The sequence below is a fragment of the Podarcis filfolensis genome (assembly GCF_964270895.1).
Source record: "Podarcis filfolensis genome assembly, chromosome: 8".
Lineage (NCBI taxonomy): Eukaryota > Metazoa > Chordata > Lepidosauria > Squamata > Lacertidae > Podarcis > Podarcis filfolensis.
Window position 1 is genome coordinate 18,346,041 of NC_139611.1, and position 22,345 is coordinate 18,368,385.

Here is a 22,345-nt window from a genome sequence, read left to right on the forward strand (position 1 = left end):
AGTCAGTGGTTGTGGTGGAATCTCCCCGTATTTGATCTTTAAAAAGTGAGGATTAAGTTTGTTCATAGCTAAGAGGTCATAGAGTAATCCTGGGGGTCTCCCTTAATCTCTTGGTTTACAGAAGCACAAAGTGAACTTTCTCTTGCCATTTCCACAAAAGCATCCAGCAGAAAGAGACTGGGGCTATATTCATGTGAACAAACTGTGTTAAAATGTTTGTATAGGGATTATTATTTTAGAAGACGGACTTGGCTTCTGCTCTCTTCTTTGAGGCATGTATCATAAAATTGTAGAACAGAGTCGGACGAAATCTCAGTGGTCAAGTAGTCTAACCCCTTAGCCATGCAGGCAATCTGCTGCTGTTGGATTGCTGATAGGTTGCTGCTCAGCCTCTTTTTAAAAAACTTATGACAAAAGAATGTCCGCCACCTTTCCATGCATCCTTTTCCACTATCAAACAGCTAGTGCTGCCAGGAGTGTATTTTTCCTGACAGGTCATCAAATTTTCCTTCCTTGTATTTCAGACCTCTTTGATTCATGCTCCTGTTCTCTGGAACAGAAAATTATTTGCTCCATCATGTATTTGTTGTCCCTTCACATAGGTGGTAGTTGGAGACGGCTGCCATCATAGGAGCCAACTCCTAGGGGCTGTGAGGTTTCAGCCCCCACAATAAAATACAGTGGTACCTTGGGTTAAGTACTTAATTCGTTCCAGAGGTCCGTTCTTAGCCTGAAACGGTTCTTAACCTGAGGTGCCACTTTAGCTAATGGGGCCTCCTGCTGCCGCTGCACAATTTCTGTTCTCATCCTGAAGCAAAGTTCTTAACCCGAGGTACTATTTCTGGGTTAGCGGAGTCTGTAACCTGAAGTGTATGTAACGTGAAGTGTATGCAACCCGAGGTACCACTGTATTTGAGGGGACCAGGGCCCCACAAAGTTATGGGCATTGGCATTCAAATGCTGTGTGTGTGCACTGCGCCATGTGATTGATTATGCGGGGCGGGACTTACCTGGGCCCCACAATATTTTATTCAAGTTGGCACCCCTGGCTGCCATGTCTAATCTCGAATCATCTTTTCTTCAGGAAAAACACACCCACTGTGTCTCTGGTCAGCACCTAGTTATTCTTGAGGGCCACTTTTGGAGCAGAATGTCTCTGAATTGCATGTGAGGAGAGTGTTCTTGCGCTCAGATCCAGCTTGGGGGCTTCGAATTGAGGCATCTGGTGGACTGCTGTGTGAACAGGATGCTGGACTAGCCCTCTTATGTTCTTAAAGGAATGTGCCCTTCTGATAATGCCTCCTGCATGCATTGAAGGAGGACAGAGAGCAGCTTGTACATGTGCAAAGTTAAAATCTGCATTCACTGCCCTGCCTACCTTTGCCCCTGCCCAGCCTTGCATGCGGCCCCCAGAAGCAAATGTGGCCCTCGGGGTGAAAAAGATCCCCCTGTCGTAGAGGGGACTACTGTCAGACCGATCCATGCATGAGCAACAGACTTGCGCGGTTTGGATTTTGAAACTTTCCGACACATTGCTGTGCCCACGTGGCTTCGGCGGGATTCCACCAGAAAGCCTCCAGTGCCTATCCTGGGCGATGGGTACCATCCGTACCCTGGTCCCAAGCTCCGAATGATGCCGCAAGGTGTCTGGAAGGGCTGGGTGTGTGAGCCTCTTGCCGTCGTCGCCCTTGTACGTGCCCGCAGTGTGTTTCTCCTGCAACCTGTATTTGTTTTCCCAAGCCTTTCCGCTGTATTTAAATAGGGCGGCCTCCAGCTGTTCCACCGGAGCCTGCAAAAACTAGCGGGAATCCTCCCCCTTCCTCGAACAAGCCTGGGGTGATATAATTAATATTGATGGAGGGGAGGGAGGGCCTGCAGTGGAGGAGTGACTGTACACTGTCTCAGTTGGATCTCCGGCCTAACAGGTCTCCATGGCAACGTACACCTCAGCCTCATGCAGAATTCATGTTGGCCTTTCCTGTCCTGTCAGTATGGTTCCTCTCTTCCCCATCACTCGTCACTGGCATCCCTGAGTGACTTTTTGTGTATGTGTGGGGTGTGTGTGTATAGGTTTTATCCTCCCCCCCACCTTTTGGGGGTCATGTGTATCCTTTGCAAAATACCTGTAGGAATAAAAACCCCATTGTCTTTGAAGCCCCTGACACTTCCAGGTTTGCTCGAGATGATTTGTGTTTTCATAGTGAGCTGCCTTGTACCAAGTCAGAGCGCAGCTCAGCACTGCCTGCACGGGCAGGCAGCAACCCTCCAGGGTTTCAGTGGCAGCTCTTGTAAGAGATGCCAAGGATCAAACCTGGAACCTTCTGCATTCAAATCAGATGCATGCTCTGCCATTGAGTTACGACCATTCGCTTGTCTTTCTTTCTTCAAAAGAGGAGGAAAAATTGGGGAGTGGAGAGGGATTGAGAGAGCGCAGTGTGGGCCTCAGACTCTTAATAAAGGCAGTTCTTCAAAGCCTCATTGCTTCCCCACCCCCAACTCCAGTGTTTGACATCAGGGAAATTTATAATGTACTCTCGGCTTGTGGTGATAATAGTGAAGAGGGGTGGAACACGGGTCACCCAAAGGTTGAGGTTGTCCCCCCCCCCTTTTGGCTGTCAGCATTTCGGGTGCGATTGAAACACATACTGGCAAATCCAAGCTGCACAATTGATGTTGATTTGGAGCTCTTGGGCAGCAAAGCCGCTACCCTCAAAAAAAAGTTTGTTGATGATGGGAAGTGATGGGGGAAGTGCCCTGTAAAGTGCAGGATAACAATGGCTCAGCATTGTCTAACCTCCCCACAAACAAATCAGAATAGATGCTCAATAAACAGGCTATCTGGAAGCAACCTGGGAATTGTTCAGCTCCTGTTGAGGGCTTAGAACTCAAATGCTAGATTCTGGAAATGCAAAATATTTTTGCAACCCCCAGTCAGGATTAAGAGGACACTGCTTGATTAAGAGGGTGCCATTTGTGTACGCCAGCAGAGGCCATAATAATTGACGCCAGAAATACTACCACTGCAATCCTGTAAATCACATTTCCCTATTTTTAAGATGTTACAAATGGTTGGCATTTTCATTGCCTTCCATTTCTTCTAATGTAGGGAGTTTCCGGATGGGTGTGTATTTTGGGATTGTTGCTTCTCATGAGTGCCTTTTGCAGCTTTTGCAGCTTTCACACAACATAGTTGGCATTAAAATGCCAGCCAGGAGCTCTTCCCCCTTCCCATTTCATTTGGATTTGCCCTTTCTGGAGTTGGGGCATCCAAGAAGGAAACGAAACCTTTTTCCAGTGACCCATTTGCGATACCTCAGTGAACAATTTACAAATGACACTTTCAATAACACTTAAAATAATAATAATAACACCACAGAGGGTATCTGTACACTGAAAATGTATATTTCCTCCTTTCCCCAGTAAAACTGGCATGGCATCCTGCAAATAATTGCAATTCTGTTCCAGGAATTGCAGTTTGGTCCAGGAAGCCCACCCCCTTTGGACCCACCTACTGCTGGAATAAGGCAGGAGACAGGTAGAAGGCCCCCACACCCTTGCCTTAGAGAGAGATAGGCTTTATTGCAACTCTTTGTTCTGTGCATGCTGGTGTATTTCGAGTTTGTCTTTCCTGCCCTGGCACGCCTACCAGTTACCTGGGGAATACATCCTTGAGGTATGCACAACGACAACCTGTAGACAAATCTTGCCTCTGTGGCCCATCAATACCCATTAGAAGTAGAGAACAGCCTACTCAATTAGGCAGCCTATTTTCGGCCCCCTGCTGCCAAGGCTAAATTGCCCTCTGCAGAATATTCCCCAAAGCCTCTAGCAGTGTAACTTTTCTTTAAGGGGGCCAATCCTCCCCCTTTGTCTAACTGGGTTAGGGGGGGAAGGACGTAGTGTAACTCTGTGTAACTGGCCTAAAATATTTTTCTCCTTTCTTATATACTATCGCTGTATTCCTCCTCCTCCCCAGTACTTTGAAGCAGTTGTCGCTGACTATGAACCTAATATTTTGATTATTTGCTCCATAAACACATCTTTGCTTTAGTAGCCTTTTTACTCAGCAACCGACAGCCTAGAGATGGGGAAATCTGTTTTGTGTCCCGTGAATCGAGGATGTCACTGGATCATACCTGTGCAGCTTTTTACCTATCACATTTGGGGACCTTAAGCTGAAAGATAAACATTTTTTAGCCCTAAGGACTACAAACTTGTATACCCCTCCCTCCCAAGAACATCATGTAGTTCGCTAGCATATGAGTCTCCTGAAGCTCTGTTTCATTTGCTGTTTATGTGATGTCTTTACACTGTTTTATTGGTTTGAGACTGTAATTCTGTTTTAATGGATATTGTGTTTTATATACTGTACACCATGTACCCGACCAAGAGATTTTAAAAAAATATTAAGAGGTTTAGAAATATTTTAAATGAATTTATTAAATAAATATCAAGACACAGAGGATAGCATGGCCTCTGATGTGATAAATTCCTACGTACAGGGTGTGGTTTGTTTGTTTTTACTGCCAGTGAGCTTTCAAAAACAAACCCAATCCTTTCAACTGTAGACCAAAGCGGAATTTCTGCAACACATGCACCAAGCTTACTAGTCGGTTTTCTGGTGAACCTCGACCTGCTCCCATTCAGATTGGCAAGGCAGAAGTGCAAGGAGCCCAACAGTAGGCGGAGACCGAGCTAATGACAGGCGTGGCCAGGACCAATGACAGGCAGAGCCAACTAATTCTAGTTCCATCCCCATTCCAGGTGAAGGCTGGTTGGGGACCCTCTGAGGTTGGTGAGACTGCTCCCGAGCTATTCTAATGGACCAGCCTCCACTGGGCTTCAGCAAGCTCTTGCATTCCACCATCATTTGCAAATATGTACATATGGTAACCGAACCACGATATGATAGTTTTGCATAACTGCTAGTTGGTTCAATGTGAACACTGGAGATGGTCCCTTTTGCTGCCTGTAGGCTTTCTCTGCTCCAGCTCCCTCTTTCCCCACCCCTTCCCTTCCAAAAAGCATCTCGTTGCATGTTTGGACCCAAACAGAAGAGCTCTGTGTTCGTGTACATGCAGGAGGAGTGTTTATTTTTCCATCCCAGTGCTTCTGCCTTTGGAGACTTTTTAAGAGCTATGAAACTAGGTAAATCCTACGCTCCTATCTCCCACCCTGGAGTTTTAATCGCCTTTCCTGCTGAGCTTTTCTGATTGTTTTTTCTACCGCATCCTGTGTGGCAAGGGATGAGTTTGTGTGTGTGTCTTTTGGTGAGAGTGTGATCTGGATCCCCTCCAGACTGCCAAATGGACATCATGCTTTAAATGAGAGAGATTCGGATTCAGAACAAAAGCCAGGAAGATTGCTTACAAGGATGGATCCCCTCTTTCCAGCGTAGGAAACTGAGTCAGGCCATTGCTCCATCTACTCTCTACACTGACTAGCAGAGAATGCACTAGGTTTCAGGCAGGGTACATTCACAGCCACACCTGGAGGTGCCAGGAATTGATCCCAAGACTTTCTGTATGCAAGGCAGATGCTGTCAGCTCAATACCAGAAGGTTGCTGGGGGTTACCCAGAAGCCAAGTCCCCTGACCTCAAGGGAACTCTGCACATGCTTGAGGGTACTCTCTCTATTATTCCTTCCTATCTTCTCAAGGCTGACCTGTGGCTCTAGAAAACTGGGTTTGGGAACCAAGCTTCAAATCAAGCCCTTGCCCCAACCTTGTGTGGGTCTCCCTATGTGGGTCTTCTGGTGGAAGAAGGACTGATGTGGATTTACCTCCTGCAACACACCTTTGCGGCTGTAAAGTTGGCTTCTGACAACTCCTGCACCTGTTTTCTTGAGTGAAGAGCTTGCTTTAAAAAAGGGAAACAGGTTTAAGAATCTATCTCAATGTTACCAGATTCTCTACTTAGAATTCTCACGCCAGACCCTTAAAAAGTATTGGGCATGCTATACTTCCATGTAGTGATCATTGGGCTCTTTCCAACTAAGATCTGCTTAGAAGAGACCTACTGTAAATAATGGACCACAAGTTAGCCATGATGGTTAATTTTAATAGCTCTACTCTTAGTAGGGCTAACATTGGATACAACTCAATATCCCTGACCCCTGCAAACCACCTCTGACAGGGCCACCTACCTGTCAGTCACCTGACATCATTATGGTCCCGTCGCCCCCCTTAAAACTGGCTCACCCCAATGTAATTGATTCAGGGAGGATATTTTTTAGCATTTTAAAGGACACCACAACCCATTGCAGCATTTATCAGAAGTGCCCACTGAAATCAGGAAGGCTTACTTCAGAGTAAACAAGTTGGGCAGAAAACTAGCCAGCTGCTAAATTTGTTCTGCTGTTGAGACTTGCTATTTCCACCCCCACTCAGCTTTTGAAAATAACAATCGGTCTGCTTGCCTGCCTTTTTTCCACACTTTGCAACAAGTGCAGACAGGGAGGCTGCCAAAATAGAGGACATAAGCAGGAGAGAGTGGCTAATTAAATCTGCCCTGGTTTAATCTGACACTGCAGAACCCCATTCAAATTGCACAAAGATATCCTCCTGCTCTCCAACCCCTGCAGACATCAATTGGTGATCTGTAAGTTGAAATGTGTTGAGATTTCAAATATACCACTTAAGTGACACCAGTTGCTGGGAATTTTTCTACAATGTCACGATCAAGTGTTCTGACTTTGGATTTTCCTGCAGTTGCTTCTGAGAAGAGATGTATAGGATTACGCTCTTAGGCCACGATCCTATGCTCATTTAAAATGGGAGTAAACCCCATTTAACACCAATTTACCTGCGAGATTGTCTGACCCCGCATACAACACTTGACTACTTTGATCTGTTACAATTGCCACATAATACTCATTCCGTACAGTGGTCCCTCAGGTTATATACGCTTCAGGTTACATACGCTTCAGGTTACAGACTCCGCTAACCCAGAAATAGTGCTTCAGGTTAAGAACTTTGCTTCAGGATGAGAACAGAAGTTGCACAGCGGCAGCGGGAGGCCTCATTAGCTAAAGTGGTGCTTCAGGTTAAGAACAGTTTCAGGTTAAGTACGGACCTCCAGAACGAATTAAGTACTTAACCCGAGGTACCACTGTATTTGTAAGAGTTCCACACTTTGGAACTCCCTGCCTATTGACATCAGGCAAGTGCCTTCACTGCACACCTTTTGGTGCCTGCTAAAAACATTTTTGTTTAGGCCAGCCTATCCAGACTTTTAAAAAACTGTTCTTATCTTATGTTTATTTTTATTTTTTACTGTTTTAATTAGTTGTTTTTAACTGTTTTTTATTTACTATTTGTTTCATTGTTTCATTCTTTTTGCAAACCGCTTTGGGGCTTGTTGTTTGTTTTTTTTGCAACCAAGAGGCCTACAAATTTTGCGAAATAAATAAATAAATGGAACGCAGCGGAACTTACTTTGAATTAAACCCACATAGGATTGCATCTGAGGATGGGTGGTGAAGTGCAAACAGTGACCCACCAGAAAACACTTCTTGCCATAAAAGTCTCCAGGGTTGGGTTGCATTAGGTGTTTTAGGACCGTGCAAGCCAAGATTCCCCTGCCCCGCCCCCTCAGAATTTAATCCGAGACGGAGATAAATCAGGATCATTCCTTTGAGCTCAGCATTGCCACCCTGAAGAAGCTCATTTCTGGTTCTGGAGAACTTCCCCAGAATCTCTCTTATCTGACCACAGTGAAGTTATTTCACAAGGGCCTGGAAGGCAGTCTCTGGAGATACCCTAGCGATTCAGCATTGCTTTTGGAGCTTCCTATCCACCTTTTGTTGTCTAATCTTCATACCTTCATATTGCTTGGCACACCATCCCCTTCTCCCTGCTCTGCTTGTCCCTGGAACCCTTTGTCCTGTTTCTCCGCCCCATTGTGAAAAAAAGGCGACTCTGAAATCCCCCACAATGCACGCTCTCTTTTTCTTCTGGGGCCTTTTCTTGCTTTTTTTATTTATAGGGTTTCCAGCTGCTTCATTCCTGCCATTTTGCCCGTGTTACCAGGGCTCTGCCTGACTTGGAATAAAGACTCCTTTCCACGGGTCACTTCTGCTGTGGCTTGGTTTGTGTATGTTGTCGGTGTGACTGCTCTGGGAAAGCGAGGACACCCCCTCCTGTTTCAGTGGGGGGGGGCTACATTCTTTGGGGGTGTCTCCACTTGTCTGGGTGGGGTCTGGAAGCCATTCTTGTTAATTTGCTGTTATAACTGGCATTGGCACTCCGCTCCTCCATCTGGTCCCAGCGGGTGGGGGAAGAGGAGGCAGTGAATGCAGCCATCAGGACAGCTGTTACACCACAGAAAGTGACTCGGGTTACCTGTTTGAAGGGATGAGCAGTGACATCCATCTCTTCCTCCTCCCCTTGCTCAGCCAGGCCCAGGCAAACATCCTGCCCTCGCCATTCCGCACATGTTTGGGGTTGGGACCATCTCACCTTCCTTTGCCAAACATACCTCTCCTCAAATTATTCCCCTTGTTAATTCTTTCCCTCCCACAACCCTCCTGGAAACAGGTCAGTCAGTAGGAAAGGGAAGCATGCGGAAATTGGAGGTGCGTCACTGTTAGTGAGGCAAATTAGGAGTAGTAGGCAATCACACGCTTTGTTTCCCCAGCAAGATTGCAGACCCTGCATGTGCTTACTGACGAGTAAGCCTTAGGGATGTGGATTTTGTTTTGACAAACCTTTGCCCCCTTTCTCTCACTCCCCCCTCTTTTCCTACAGCAACGGGTGGTGGTGGTGGTGAGGGCTGGAAAAGGTCAGCTACACAGCTCCTGCTCTCCGCCCCCCCCCCTCTGTGGTCTCCACCTGCTAATCCAATCCTTTCCAGGAGTCTCTGCCGTTCTTGAAGGTTTTAGGCTAACACTATAATTGATCTTCTGCAACACGTCTCTTGTTCTTGCTGCCCCCACTCCCCAATACATAGGCTTGTTGCCAGACTCTGAAAAAAAAAAAAGAAAAAGGATTGGGGTTGGAATTTGCAATTGCATTAAGCTGGGGCAGGTTTACTAGAATCAGGAGCTTCCCCTCAAGTCCAGTGCGTGCTTATTCAGCTACAGCCAGACTAGCCAATGTGGTTGTTGTTGGACCACAGTTCAAATCATGTCACCCCCCCAACTTTTTTTAGCACAATTATCCCTCCAGTGGTTCCAAACCTTTCTTACCAAGTCTTCCACCTGTAATATTGCCCATTCCCAACAATACTTGTTTATCGAGCTGTAATACTACAAAATCCACGATGCAGTGTGACCTACTGTGTGCAAAAGCAAAGAAACATATGGTGAGTGACCAGAAGCAAAAATGGGTGGAGCCATGGATGCGACTCTAACCTCTGTGCAGTAGGTTACATTGCAGCCACACAAAAGTCGGATTATCTGCAGACCTCCCTCTCTCCATCCAGGCCAGCAAGAGGTGTCATCACATGTTATCACTGGGCAAAAGCACACAAGGAGGATGCAGGGCATCAGTGTTGCCTGAGAAGGGAGTGGCCTGAAGATAAGGGGTGTGGTCTGGGAAAGGAGGTGTGGCCTGAAGAGAAGGGGTTGTGACCCAAGGAGAATTCTGAAGGCCAGATAGTCCTGGAAGGCTGCATCTGGTCCCCAGGTATGAGGGTCCCCTTTCCTGGAGTAAATGGACCAGTGCTCTGACTCCATAGAAGAGCATCGCAAGAAGGAAACAGAGAAACTGGAACAGGTTCAGAAGAAAGCAGCAAAGATGGCTGTGGTATTGAAGGGAAGCTTGAAGGAACTGGGTGTGTTTATCCTGGAAAGGAGAAGGACTGATAATCACACTTCAAGTACCTGACGGGCTCTGTTGACACAGATCTGCTGTCAAGTGTGAAGAAAAGTCATAGTCAGTTTTGTATGTATTCAGCAGCCCGGAATCCCTGAAATAGGCTCACTCCCTAAGCGTCAGAAACAGGGATGCTGGCTGGCCTGGCTTTGACTCCCCCTCTCCCTCTCTCTTGAACCCGCTCAGCCTGCTGTGCACAAAGGCATCTTCCCTTGTCTGTGGAGGAATAAAAGATTGCCATGGCACCTTTAGATGAGATTTCATTTCAGACGCAATAATCTAACAAGAATGTTCCCATCCCTTAACAGCCCACCTGCAGTTTGATATTTAATCAGGAATCGGCTGTCGCGTTTATTACAGTGGGAATCCCAAGACCATTTCGCATCACGCTTCGTATGGAGGATCCCCCGCCACCCCCCACCCTTTCTTATCCAATTTGGGTTCCTCTTTTAGCCAGGCACACTCGAAATAAATGGGACAACCCCCCACGGTGCCTTAATTTAATTTAACTGTGGGTTTAAAAGCGTTGCTCAGTCCGCGCCTTAAAACATTCATCCTTTATTTTTCCTGGTAAGTTTTCCCATTTGATTATTCCTTTCCCTTGCTTTACTAGACTCATTTCTGCCAAGACGCCTGGAATTTTGATTGCATATAAAGGACTCCCATTTCAGCAGTGTGGGGGGAGAGTACCTTCTGACTCAAAACACAGGCCACCATCACCACCCCCCTCTGACTTCCACCTGCAATGATGGAGCCAATTATCTTAAACCTGTTCCATGTTTTTAACATTTCACTGGGCGCATTAAAGCCTTCATTTCATTTATTCATCCTGGCTTTTTAGAAGTGTCTTGGAGAGAAATCCATCTCCCCCACCCCCTGCTGGTGGAACCAAAGCTACGGATTAAGACCCCTCCTTGCAAACACAGGGCATTCATTTATTTTATTATTTAGTGCGTTTGTGCTTCGTTCTTCAGCCAAAAAGACTCCCACAGTGGCTTACATATAATCAATTGAAAGTTGACAGCTCCTGTCCACAGGCATACAATCCAGAAGACACAACACACAAGGAAAATGGGACAGGAAGGGCAGAGGAAGCAAACCCGGGTGCCCATCCTTAAATCCAGATGGATTTGAACGTAATTGTAATGTTGGGGTCATCAACACAATACTCAATCCCAATTGGTTCCCCTTAAGATTTGGGTGTAAGGTTTTGGTATGTTGCTGTAAACCTTAGGATCTGCCCCTCACTGTTCCCTACCCACCTTGGGTATGCTTTTACCTCCTGCTTGGATTCTCTGTAGCCCTGTTTTGGCTATAATCCAGCTGGTGCTCACTACCTGAGGTTGCTATTAGAAGGCGTAGTAAAATGTCTTGCTAAATTATGTGGGGCACCTCTTTAGTCAGCTTAAGCTTTTCTTCATCCATTAAGGTAATTGATTAACTAGAAGGAGCAGCAGACAGAGAGAAAATAAGAGAGAGAGTTCAAGACTCCTGCACCCTTTACAGTTGCATCAGAAATCAGCATTGGGGCAGATGCAGCTTGTCACTCCTATATATTTTTTGCGGGGGGAGGGGGGGGAGTAACCCTAGCCGATTGCTTTCTTTTGCAGAAGTATTGCGGGTACAGTAAACTAGCCTTCCAGTGCATCTCATCACCCCAAGGGGCTGCAGTTAAGGAGGGGAAGGGCCGAGGTGAAAAGGGGGTGGCTGCTAGCCCTCCAGCTAAAAATCCAGTTAAATTAATTATTTCTTTTTAAAAAAAGCCATTCCCTTTGTTTCTTTCCCTGTGATGCACAAGGAAGTGGATCTTTCTTTGTTTGCTCAGTAGATTGGACCCCAGCTGAGTCAGTAAGATATAATGGCCGATAATAAGCACCTTTTGCGAAGATCCAGGGACCTCTCTAATAAGAAGAAAAGGCTTCGGAGGGGGCTAAGTGCTCCTTGCCCTTTCTTTGAGAAGACCACCACTTAAGCCCCCCACCCGCCCACCCCAACCCCTTTCTCCTGTGTGTTTTAGGAGCAGAAGGTTTAATAACAGATTTCATTCCTGTACTCCTTTGGGGTAGCTGAGCTGCCCACTTTTGATTAATTGACCCTGACAGCTAAAATAATTTGTAGCCTTAAAAAAAAAAAGCTTTATTATTATCTCCTACTGTCTCAGTAACAAGTATGAGTAAGCAGCATCTTCATGTACAGCCAGAAGGGTTGGAAGAATGGAGCTGTCCTTCCTCCTTCCCTGACTCCCCGCCCTGTCTTCCTGCCCTTCCATCCCAGCAAACATCCATCTACAGCACAGCTGTGGCAAACCATCCTTTTAATGGAAAAGACCGAAGGAAGCGTTAGCTTAGTGATTGGAATTAACCCAAAGTGGGGTGTGTGTGTGTGAAGGAATACACCTGGGCCTACCGAGGTGGCTTTCCTTCTGATCCCACCACAATATATCACTCTTTGTTCAATCAAGGAGCAGCTGGCAAGATAGATGGCTGTTTTTCTCCCCACCCCCCACTCCTCCCATGGTCACTGACCCTTTGCTTCCTTTCAGAGATTTGCTCTGATTGTCAACATTCTGTTGCTTGCATCTCACCAGCCGCCTCTGAGTGGCTAGGATGCTCACAAACATTCCGTGACATCACAGGCGCCTAGCCAGTGGCGAGGGAAGGCGTGGTGATAGACTGCTGATGGTTTGTTTTTTTTAAGCTTCTCTGTTTGTTGGTTTTGATAACTAACGGCAGCCACAAGATTCCTTAGCAGATGCTCAGGAGTTTGGCAATAGGATGTCTGAAAACCTCCTCCGTCCTTCAAAGGGTTACGAGGATGACGGTGCTCTGGAATTTCTTGACTGCAGCCCAGTTCAGACAAGCACAGAATTCCTTGTGCGCTGTTTACGTACAAGATTGTCACTTCATTCTCTCTGGACAGGGAACCATGCCCTTTCAGATGTTTTCTCTCATGTATTCAGGCACCCAGGTAAGCATGCTGATGTAAGCATGTTCCTGGGTTATATCCCCATCCTTATCACAGCAGTGAGGAGCCAGAAATAAGCTGATATTCAACAGTACTTGCACTACTCTATAATTTTGTACACCAGGACAGGGAACCAGCAGGCCAGTTTTGGCCTGTCAGGGGTTCCAATTCGGATGGAGACACCAGGCTTTGATAAGCCACGCCCACCTATCAGGTAATATCGCATGGATGGGTAATGTCGCCTGATGGGCAGTTCAGTCCTGCTCTGTCTCCACCCATCACTCCCAGGAGTCAAATTGGACAAGTGGGTGGGATTATTCACCTGTCAATCACCTGTCATCTTTGTGCTGCCCCCTTGTCAAAGTTGGCCCATGGAATGAGAGGAGATGGATGGAGGACACAGAGGAGGGTGCGAATATGCAACTGGCCTGCTGGACAAAGGCGAACACTTACATTTGTTGCCCTGCTCAAATTTGCCTCTGGTCCCGCTCACCACTGGCATGTGGCCCTCAAAAGGTTGCCAAGAAGGGCATGTGGCCCTTGGGTCTACACTGTTTGGCAAGATCTCTCCAGAGTTTGCGGCAGATGTCTTCCATCTGTGGATTGAACCCGGGGCCTTCTGCAGTAATCCCTTGCAGTGTGACTGTTGCAATGGTTCCCCTCAACCCTGCTGCAGCCCTGGCTTGGGGCAGATATGCTGGAGCAAGGTACGGCTGGAGGGGATAAATAGGGTGCCGGGAGGACTGCGAAGCAACTCAGCCATATGCCATCCACTCCACATTCATATATCTTTCATGGCCTCCCCATCCAGCTGCGTCCTCGCACGCTCCCGGCCCTGCCAGGGGAGGCAGAGGCACGAGAGCCTCGCTGAACCTGCTCTGAATTATTCACCAGGCCTTGGCCCTGACAGAATGAAATAGGGAAAGGAGGGGAAGTTATCTCGCAACCGAGGGGATGGGCTCAGTCTCAGACCAACATGGGCGACAGAAGCAAAGCAGGGCGCCTGATACAGCCTCGGGGTTGAACTTGCCACTATCTCTTGGGATGCACTCAGACAGGGGTGTGAAAACTCAGACCCGCCTCTGCAGACCTCTCTCTCTGGCCCACCTGAGTCTCTCTAGGCCACCCCCCTTCCCCAAACAACACCCCTCACCCAGCCTTATTCCATGCCCCGTCTGTAATGGCTTTTGCATGGCAGGGATGGACTTTAGGATTGTGATAACGTGTCTTTGTTACCTGGATAGAGCATGGGAAGATAGCTGTGTGTGTGTACAGGAATCTCTGGTAGAGCAGAAGATCCCAGGTTCATTTCCTGGCATCTCCAGGTAGGGCTGGGAATCTTCCCTCTCTGAAACTTTGGAGAGCCACTGCCAGTCACGGTGGACAATGGGGATGATGATAATTTCATTGTTTGTACCCCACCCATCTGCCTAGGTTGCCCCAGTCACCCTGGGCGGCTTCCAGCATATATAAAAAAAAGATAAAACATTAAAAAAAACTTCCCTCTACAGGGCTGCCTTCAGATGTCTTCTAAATATTGTATAGTTGCTTATCTTCTTGACATCTGATACGAGGACGTTCCACAAGGTGGGTGCCACTACCAAGAAGGCCCTCTTGCCTGCTCATGATGGTCATGATGACAGTTTATTCACGGGGCAACTCAGTCAGATGTGTGGCATAAAAATGAAATAACAATAACAGTACAGTGGTACCTCAGGTTAAGAACTTAATTCATTCCAGAGGTCCGTTCTTAACCTGAAACTGTTCTTAACCTGAGGTACCACTTTAGCTAATGGGGCCTCCTGCTGCCGCCATGCCACCACCGCACAATTTCTGTTCTCATCCTGAAGCAAAGTTCTTAACCTGAGGTACTATTTCTGGGTTAGCAGAGTCTGTAACCTGAAGCTTCTGTAACCTGAAGCGTCTGTAACCCGAGGTACCACTGTAACAGCTATTTTTGATGATGATGATGATGATGATGATAATGATGATGTTTACCAATGCATTCCCTTGCCTGCATGGGGTGTGAGTAGAAACCAGTTTAGTGTGCAAAAATAATTTACACACTTTGCCCTGCCCACTTTTGCCTCTGACTCCGCCCACTACTGGCTTGTGCCTCCCCCGTTCCAAGCTTTCCCTTAAGGGAATGTTGCCCTTGGGGTGGGGAAAAAAATGTCATCACCCTTTTCTGAATGGGAGTGTCCAGGGGTTGAACTCAGGACCTTCTGCATGCAAAGGAGATGCTTACAGCTCTTGCATCTAGAAGGTTTTAATCTGCAGGGATGGCTTCAGTAGGGGATACACTGATTAGCAGGTGCTTTCCATGGATTCAGGGAGAGAGTCTCTCCCAGATCTACCTGGAGATGCCAGGGGCAGGGTCGAACCCGGGACCTTCTGCATGCCGGGCAAATGCTCTAACCACTGAGCTACAGCTCATTTTTTTTCTTGACCATTGAGCTCCAGCCCCCACAGCTTGGCAAGAGGTGCCAATGTGCCTTCGGACCTTTTCCCAACACGTATGTCTTCTCCCAGTGCCACCGAGACGCTTTGTCTTCTGTGCCTTCCTCGCTCTCGGAGTGACAGCTTGATAATGCACTACAAACTCTTTTAAGACTTCAGCTCCAGGAAGAAGGAGCACAAGGAGGACGGGGAGGAGGGCAGCCAGGGTGCGGGGGGGGGGGGAGTGGGCTGGTTGGCTGGATGTGGGGGTGGAGAAAGGGAAGGAAATAATCATCAAGTCAATCCCTCTCTTGCTCTGCATTTTTAGACCCCCATTTTGCTTTTCTCGCCTCCCTTCCCCACCCCCTTATCTCACTGTGCAAAAATGGGGGGGGGGGTTGTTTCCAGAAAAAGACTCTCTCATATATATATATATATATATATATATATATATATATATATATATATGCTGAGAAAGAGACGATCCACAGAGCTTCATAAAAATGATAAATTGCTTTTAGATATTGGGCAGGAGCGAACGAAAGCTTCTTCTTCTTCGTCGTCTTCTTTATTTATTTGACGATATTAGTCTCTTAGCGCTGTGCATTGTTGCTGTGCATATGAGCTTAAACTCTCTCCAGGCAGCTGAAGCCAGGCGCCCAAGTATTGAAGTGTAAATGAACCGCCGGCAAGCGTGCTGTTTTTCTTTTCTTTTTCCTTTTTTCTTAAAAAAAGCATTCCTCTCCCCTTTTATGATTTCTCTTTTCCCACACATTATCTTTTTTTATTCATTTATTTTTTATTTATTTCCGTTCTCCCGCTGTTATGTAGGCCAGGCCATTTCCTTAGCTGGGCGCTTTGTCCGTAGAACGCAGCTCTTTGCGTGTGGGTCTGCGATGTCCCTATACAATTATAAATTAAAATATACATATAACTAAATCGGTAACGGGGAGAAATGCATAATAGGTGTGTGTGTGTGCATTGTGAAGGTGGAGAGGGCATGAGGGGAGCTGTGCTTAACACAGACAAACATTCCAGGGCATTTATGTGTTTTTGACATTTCTGCCCCAGCTCTCCATCCCCCAGGATCCACAAGGCAATGGTGAGAGAGATTTATTTGTTATTTATTGTGTTTATATCCCTGTTTTGTCCAAGGACCCCAAGGGGCATGGCTCTCCCTCTCCCCACTTAATCCCTCAAACAACCCTGTGAAGTCTGTTAGGCCGAGAGAGGCAGTGACTGACGGCAAGGCCACACCCAGTGAGCTTCATGGCCAAGCAGGAATCTGAACCGTGTGAGATATATATATATATATATATATATATATATATATATATATATGAGAAACATAGTTAAGCAGCAATATTTTTACAAACAAGCAAACAAGCAAAAATCAATCCTCACAGAAGCAGCAATAAATCAACAGAATTATTGAGGGCAATAATTAATTATGCCAATTCTCCTTCCTTTCTTTCTCTATTGATATCCTACCTTTACTCCAAGGAGCTCAGGATGGCGTTCCTACTTTTTCCCCAGGTTGTCCTGACAACAACCCTGTGAGGTAGGCTGAGAGACAAAGGCTAGCCCATGGGTAGGCAAACGAAGGCCCAGGGGCCGGATCCAGCCCATGGACGGTCTGGGAATCAATGTGTTCTTACATGAGTAGAATGTGTCCTTTTATTTAAAATGCATCTCTGGGTTATTTGTGGGGCCTGCCTGGTGTTTTTACATGAGTAGAATGTGTGCTTTTATTTAAATATCATCTCTGGGTTATTTGTGGGGCATAGGATTTTTTTTTTTCCTTTTCAAAACATAGTCCGGCCCCCCACAAGTTCTGAGGGACAGTGGACTGGCCCCCTGCTGAAAAAGTTTCTGACCCCTGGCTAGCCCAAAAGCTTCATGGCTGAGTAGGAATTTTGCTACAAATAGAGAGGGGAAGGGAAGGGAGAGAGAGGAAGAAGTGATTGTAAAAGGAGCAGCAAGGAGAGATGGAAGCACTTGTCAGCTTGGGGAGGTCAAGGGGGTGAAGATCGGAGGAATGGAGAAAGCTGCTTTATACCCAGTCCATCTCGCCCAATATTGTCTACATAGGCTGGCAGCACCTCTCTGGAACCTTCTGCATGCCAAGCAGAAGGCTCTACCACTGAGTTTTGGCCTTTAACTGTAAGTCAGGTGAGGAAGGAGCCAGAAATTACAGCATCACTCTGCTGAACACTTTCCACCTAATGGGTAGACAGCATGAGTGGCAGGACTGTGGGTGTCACAGCGCCACCTCTCCATTAAGCCCGCAGCTCCCTGCCAGGGGTTTGGATTGAAGCCTTAGAGCCTGTGGATCAGGAAATCCTGCCTGAATTGGAGAGGCTCAGCACAATTCATCACATCAAGAGCACAAATCATCACAAAATGTGTGATAAAGGGCTGGCTTTTTACATTTGCAAAAAAATGTACTATGGCTTTGTCCATTTAAAGCACATCTCCCCCTTCCCAAAGAATCATGGGAACTGTAGTTCATCCCCAGACCTACAACTCCCAGCACCCTTGATAAACTACAGTTCCCAGGATTCTTTGAGAAAGGGAGAAGCATGATTTAAATGTTGTTTAAATGGGCGGTGTGGACGTAATAGGTGTTTGGAGGGGGCCCTTGTGTCTTTAGGCCACTTCCTGCCTCCTTCTTTCTACCCAAAAGGGCCCACATTCTGCACTGAGCGGAAAAAGACTGCAGATCTACGGAAGGTGCCAGAACATCTCCATTTGCGCAACGCTTTCCAAAGCGCAATGACTGCAGCTTAAAAAAAACACACCTGAAATTTGGTTGTAAGGATGAGTATGCGTGTGCGAGATCAAAGATGCACAGAATCATCTCAGCTAAGAGCAAGTTGCCCAAGGCTGTTGGGGGCCAAATGAGGATTTGCTACCCTGGTGTCCGAGATCTGAGGCTGATGCTTTGGATAACGCCTCTCTTTGGAGGCGACATGAAAAGTCACACGCTACACACACACTGTGTGTGTGTGTGTGTGTGTGTGTGTGTGTGTGTGTACACTTCTCAGCTTCCCGTACCTGGCATTCCTCCCACCACCACCACCCACCTCCCAAATTAAAAAAGAACAGCCAAGCACCTCTCCTTCATTTGCAATTTAGATGGGGAACTGGCTGGTGCTGGCTCCTCTGATTAGCATGCGTGATAACAAGAATAGTGCATCTCTTATTAGGAAGGCGACCCACCCTCCCGCCACATTCCTAATTGCAATCTGTAATTATTGTGTGTCTATCAAGTTGGTGGTTTTGAGGCTCGAAGCCTTGAAAGTTCCCCTAGAAACTCCATATTTTAAAACAAAAATAATAAAAAAATCAAACAGAATGTTTTAAAGGAGTTTGAATTTATGCAGCAAATATAACAAAAATGAGATCAAAGCAAGCATACAATGAACAAGCATATTTAAAAACAGAAGAGCCAAATTATTACAGTGGTACCTCAGGTTACATACGCTTCAGGTTACATACGCTTCAGGTTACAGACTCCGCTAACCCAGAAATAGTGCTTCAGATTAAGAACTTTGCTTCAGGATGAGAACAGAAATTGTGCTTCGGTGGCACGGCGGCAGTAGGAGGCCCCATTAGCTAAAGTGGTGCTTCAGGTTAAGAACAGTTTCAGGTTAAGTACAGACCTCCGGAACGAATTAAGTACTTAACCTGAGGTACCACTGTACGTAATAATAATAATAATAATAATAATAATAATAATAATAATAATATGCATCTCATCCAACTGGGTTGCCCCAGCCACCTTTGCTCCCAACAAAAAATAGTAAAAGGACAATACAACATCACACTGTGTACTCAGAAATAAAAACAGCAATTCAACAGTTTTGTTTGGAGAACTGCCAGGTATATTGGCTTGAGAGGGCCTCTGCAACCAGGGATTGATTTATGATGTGTCTGTCCTCTCTCTTTTGCCTCGCGGACTTTCAGAAACAAAACAAAGCATGATTTCTTTTTGAAAACAAAACTTTGTGAGGTACCTGCATCCTCCAAGGGACCGTGTGCCAGCAGTGGGCGGGGCCAGGTGCAAAAGGAGGCGGGATTAAGCTAGAGAACGTAAAGCAAAAGATGTGATGCACATCTCTGTGTCGTCTTCTTCCCAGGCAAGTAAGAAGTGTTCATGGTGGGAGGAGTGGCTTGCCAGGTTCCCAGAAGCATCTGATGGGCCACTGTGAGAACAGGATGCTGGACTATGTGGGCCCTTGACCTGATCCAGAGGACTCTTCTTATATTCTTAGGGCAAATTCCAGGCAGGCAAAAACACTCCAGATGGCAAGGCTTGTGAGGGGCATGGGCTGGGGGGATTCCTGAGGGCCAAACAGAGCAGTCTTAAGGATCACATTCAGCCATCCCACCCTGGTCTGAAGTTCTCCTACACTGGGGTGTGCTGTTCACACATACCGTATCTACTAACCTTGCTGCTGACTTTTGCTCCCAAATTGTCTGGTAACCTTAGGCTTGCCATACGTCGGGAGGGAATTTTGCAAAATTCTTCATAATGTGAGGGGAAACCCGGATGGAAAAAGCAGCGAATACAGTTCAAAAAGCTTAGTCACTATATTTGGGGTAGGTTTTGGTGGTTGTTTTTTTTTAAGGCTCAACAATTTTGGGGTCTTTGCGGGTGTCAGGAATTTTACTTTTTGAAATATGGCAACCCTAGGTAACCTCAGATTCTGACACTCGCACCCAAAACAATCTGGCAACAGGCTCAACCCCTCCCCCTGCAGCCTCCCCCCACACCTCTGTTTAATTTATTTATTTATTGCACTTATATCCCACCATTTCCTCCAGGGAGCTCAAACTGGCATCCATGGTTCTCCCCCCCCCCCCCCGCCCTCATCTCATTCCCACAACAACCCTGAGAAGTAGGTTAGGCTGGGTGGCAGTGACTGGCCGGCCCAATGTCACCGTGGTGGATTTGCACCCCGGTCTCCCAGGTCCTCGGTCTCTCATTCTAGCATCCTGGTTGCTATGCCACTACAGCTCCCCTCCTCGCCAAACACACATTTTATTTGCAAAACTATTCGTGATCAGTAGACTATTTTGATTAATGTTGATTTTATGGCTTTATTGAGTTGAGTCACTGGACTTTTTTTGGGGGGGTTGCTAATTGAGTTGTTCATTGATTATTGAGCGGAGGCTTCATGCGTTTGGTTATGTTTATCTTGTCATTATCTGCCTCAGGGCGCAGAGAGAGAAAAAAGCAGGCATCTGTTCCTAAATAGATAAATTTGAGAAAAAGCATGCCAAGGAAACTATCTATCTTTTGAGGAAGTATGCAGAGATAACCATCACCTGGAGTGCTAGGATTTAGTAAGGGGGGGTCCATTTAGCTTAGTGCTGCCTCCTCCTTTGGGAAAAGACCATAGCTCCATGGTAGAGCATCGGCTTTGATGCAGAAGATCCAGGTTCAGCCCCTAGCAACTTCAGGTAGAGCTGGGAATGTCCCCTTACCTGGAAACTTGAAGGGATGCTGCCAGTCAGTGCAGACAGTACTGAGCTAGATGGACAAGTGGTGGCCAAAGGGCTCCTGGCCTTCCCTCTTGGCATCCTGGCAGCAGGGGAGAGACTCCTGCCTGAAACCCTGGAGAGCCGCTGCCAGTCAGTGTAGACAACACTGAGGTTGGTGGACCAAAGTTCTGATTCAGCATAAGGCAGCTTCCTATGTTCCCGTTTCAATCCTTTATTGAGAGCCTTTATTTTCAGAGAAAGGGCTGTGGCTCAGCGGTGGATGTAGCACGGGACAGGGGGATCTGAGGATGCAGAGTGAGCAGCCCGCCAGTGGCCGCCTTCCATGCTAGGGCTTCCCAGCTCATTTTTCTCAGACTCTGGGGGCTCCTGTGATTCCTGCATGGGACCCTTCCAACCCTACAGAGTCCTATGATTCTGTAGTTCTAGGACTCAGTATAAAACAGCTTCCCACCTTCCTGTTAAGGAAAGGGATGTGGATAAAAGGTAGAGCATCTTTTTTGCATGCAGAAGGTCCCAGGTTCAAGGCTGGGAATGTTCCTTGCCTGAAGCCCTGGGGGTGCATTCTGCAGTGTGCTCCATAATTCTGTAGAGCCAAGCCAGAAAGTGCCACATCTTGAGAATCATTTCCTTAATCTCAAATTGCCGTTCTTACCACAATTGCTCCTCTTTCCATCACCTCCCGAGATCTCACTACATCCTGCTGTGATGTAGCATTCGCACAACGCATATTAATTCACAAAGCCCTTCGTTGACTTTAGTTGCTGTGCCCTCACGACAACTCCGTTGGAAGGCCACTGTTTCCATTTCACAGATGCTAAGGCTGAGAGTGACTTCAGGAAGTCCGTTCTCTTAAGCTAGTACTGTACCTTGCATGTGAGTTTCTGAGATCCCAGTTCATTGTCTACACAGGCTTATTGGCCATAATTTTTTCCAGTCTTTTCCCCCATAGGCATAAGGACTAGAAACTTGAGCTGGAAACACACACACTATATTAAAGTTGAGATTGATGCTCAGCTTTCCCTCTTCTGACAAACCAACCCTCATTCGTTGCTTAATTATCTTTTTATTCTTTGCCCTCCCATCCAGTGTGCCGAGGTGTGCTGTGTGGGTTTGGCGCCGTGTGCGAGAGGAGTGCAACGGGCCCCTCCCAGGGACTATGTGTGTGCAAGAAGACCACGTGCCCCTCAGTGGTGGCCCCTGTCTGTGGCTCGGATTATTCTACCTACAGCAACGAATGCGAGCTGGAAAAGGCTCAATGCAACCAACAGCGCCGGATCAAAGTCATCAGCAAAGGGGCTTGTGGTGAGTAACTGAGCTGGGCCTTGACTCACTTGGGTCAGGACGAGCCTCCTTGCCTAGCATCTAATTCCCTAGTTCAGGAAGGTTTAGGGTTATGTTTATTAACTGCATACATCGCTTCCCACTGAAGGAAGCACTTTACAAGCAAACGAAAAAAGATGTTATAATAAAATTGCAAAAACGTTACTAAAAACGGATTCAACAGTACACTATCCTGTTGAACAGTACAGTGTCCTTTAACTGGTGTTGCACAAGAGCCCAGGAGAACAAAAATGTATTTGATTGGCACCCAAATGACAGGATTGGTGCCAGGCAGG

General features: G+C 46.8%; 1 protein-coding gene across 6 annotated transcripts in view; it reads left to right on the forward strand.

Moving 5' to 3' along the window:
* The window catches only part of AGRN (agrin), a 257,944-nt gene that overhangs the window by 142,960 nt on the left and 92,639 nt on the right, over positions 1-22,345 (forward strand). For all 6 annotated transcript variants that reach the window (XM_083628357.1, XM_083628359.1, XM_083628358.1 and 3 more), the window contains one exon: positions 21,816-22,031. In XM_083628357.1, the coding sequence (XP_083484483.1) occupies positions 21,816-22,031 (216 nt within the window). The remainder of the gene's footprint in view (positions 1-21,815; positions 22,032-22,345) is intronic.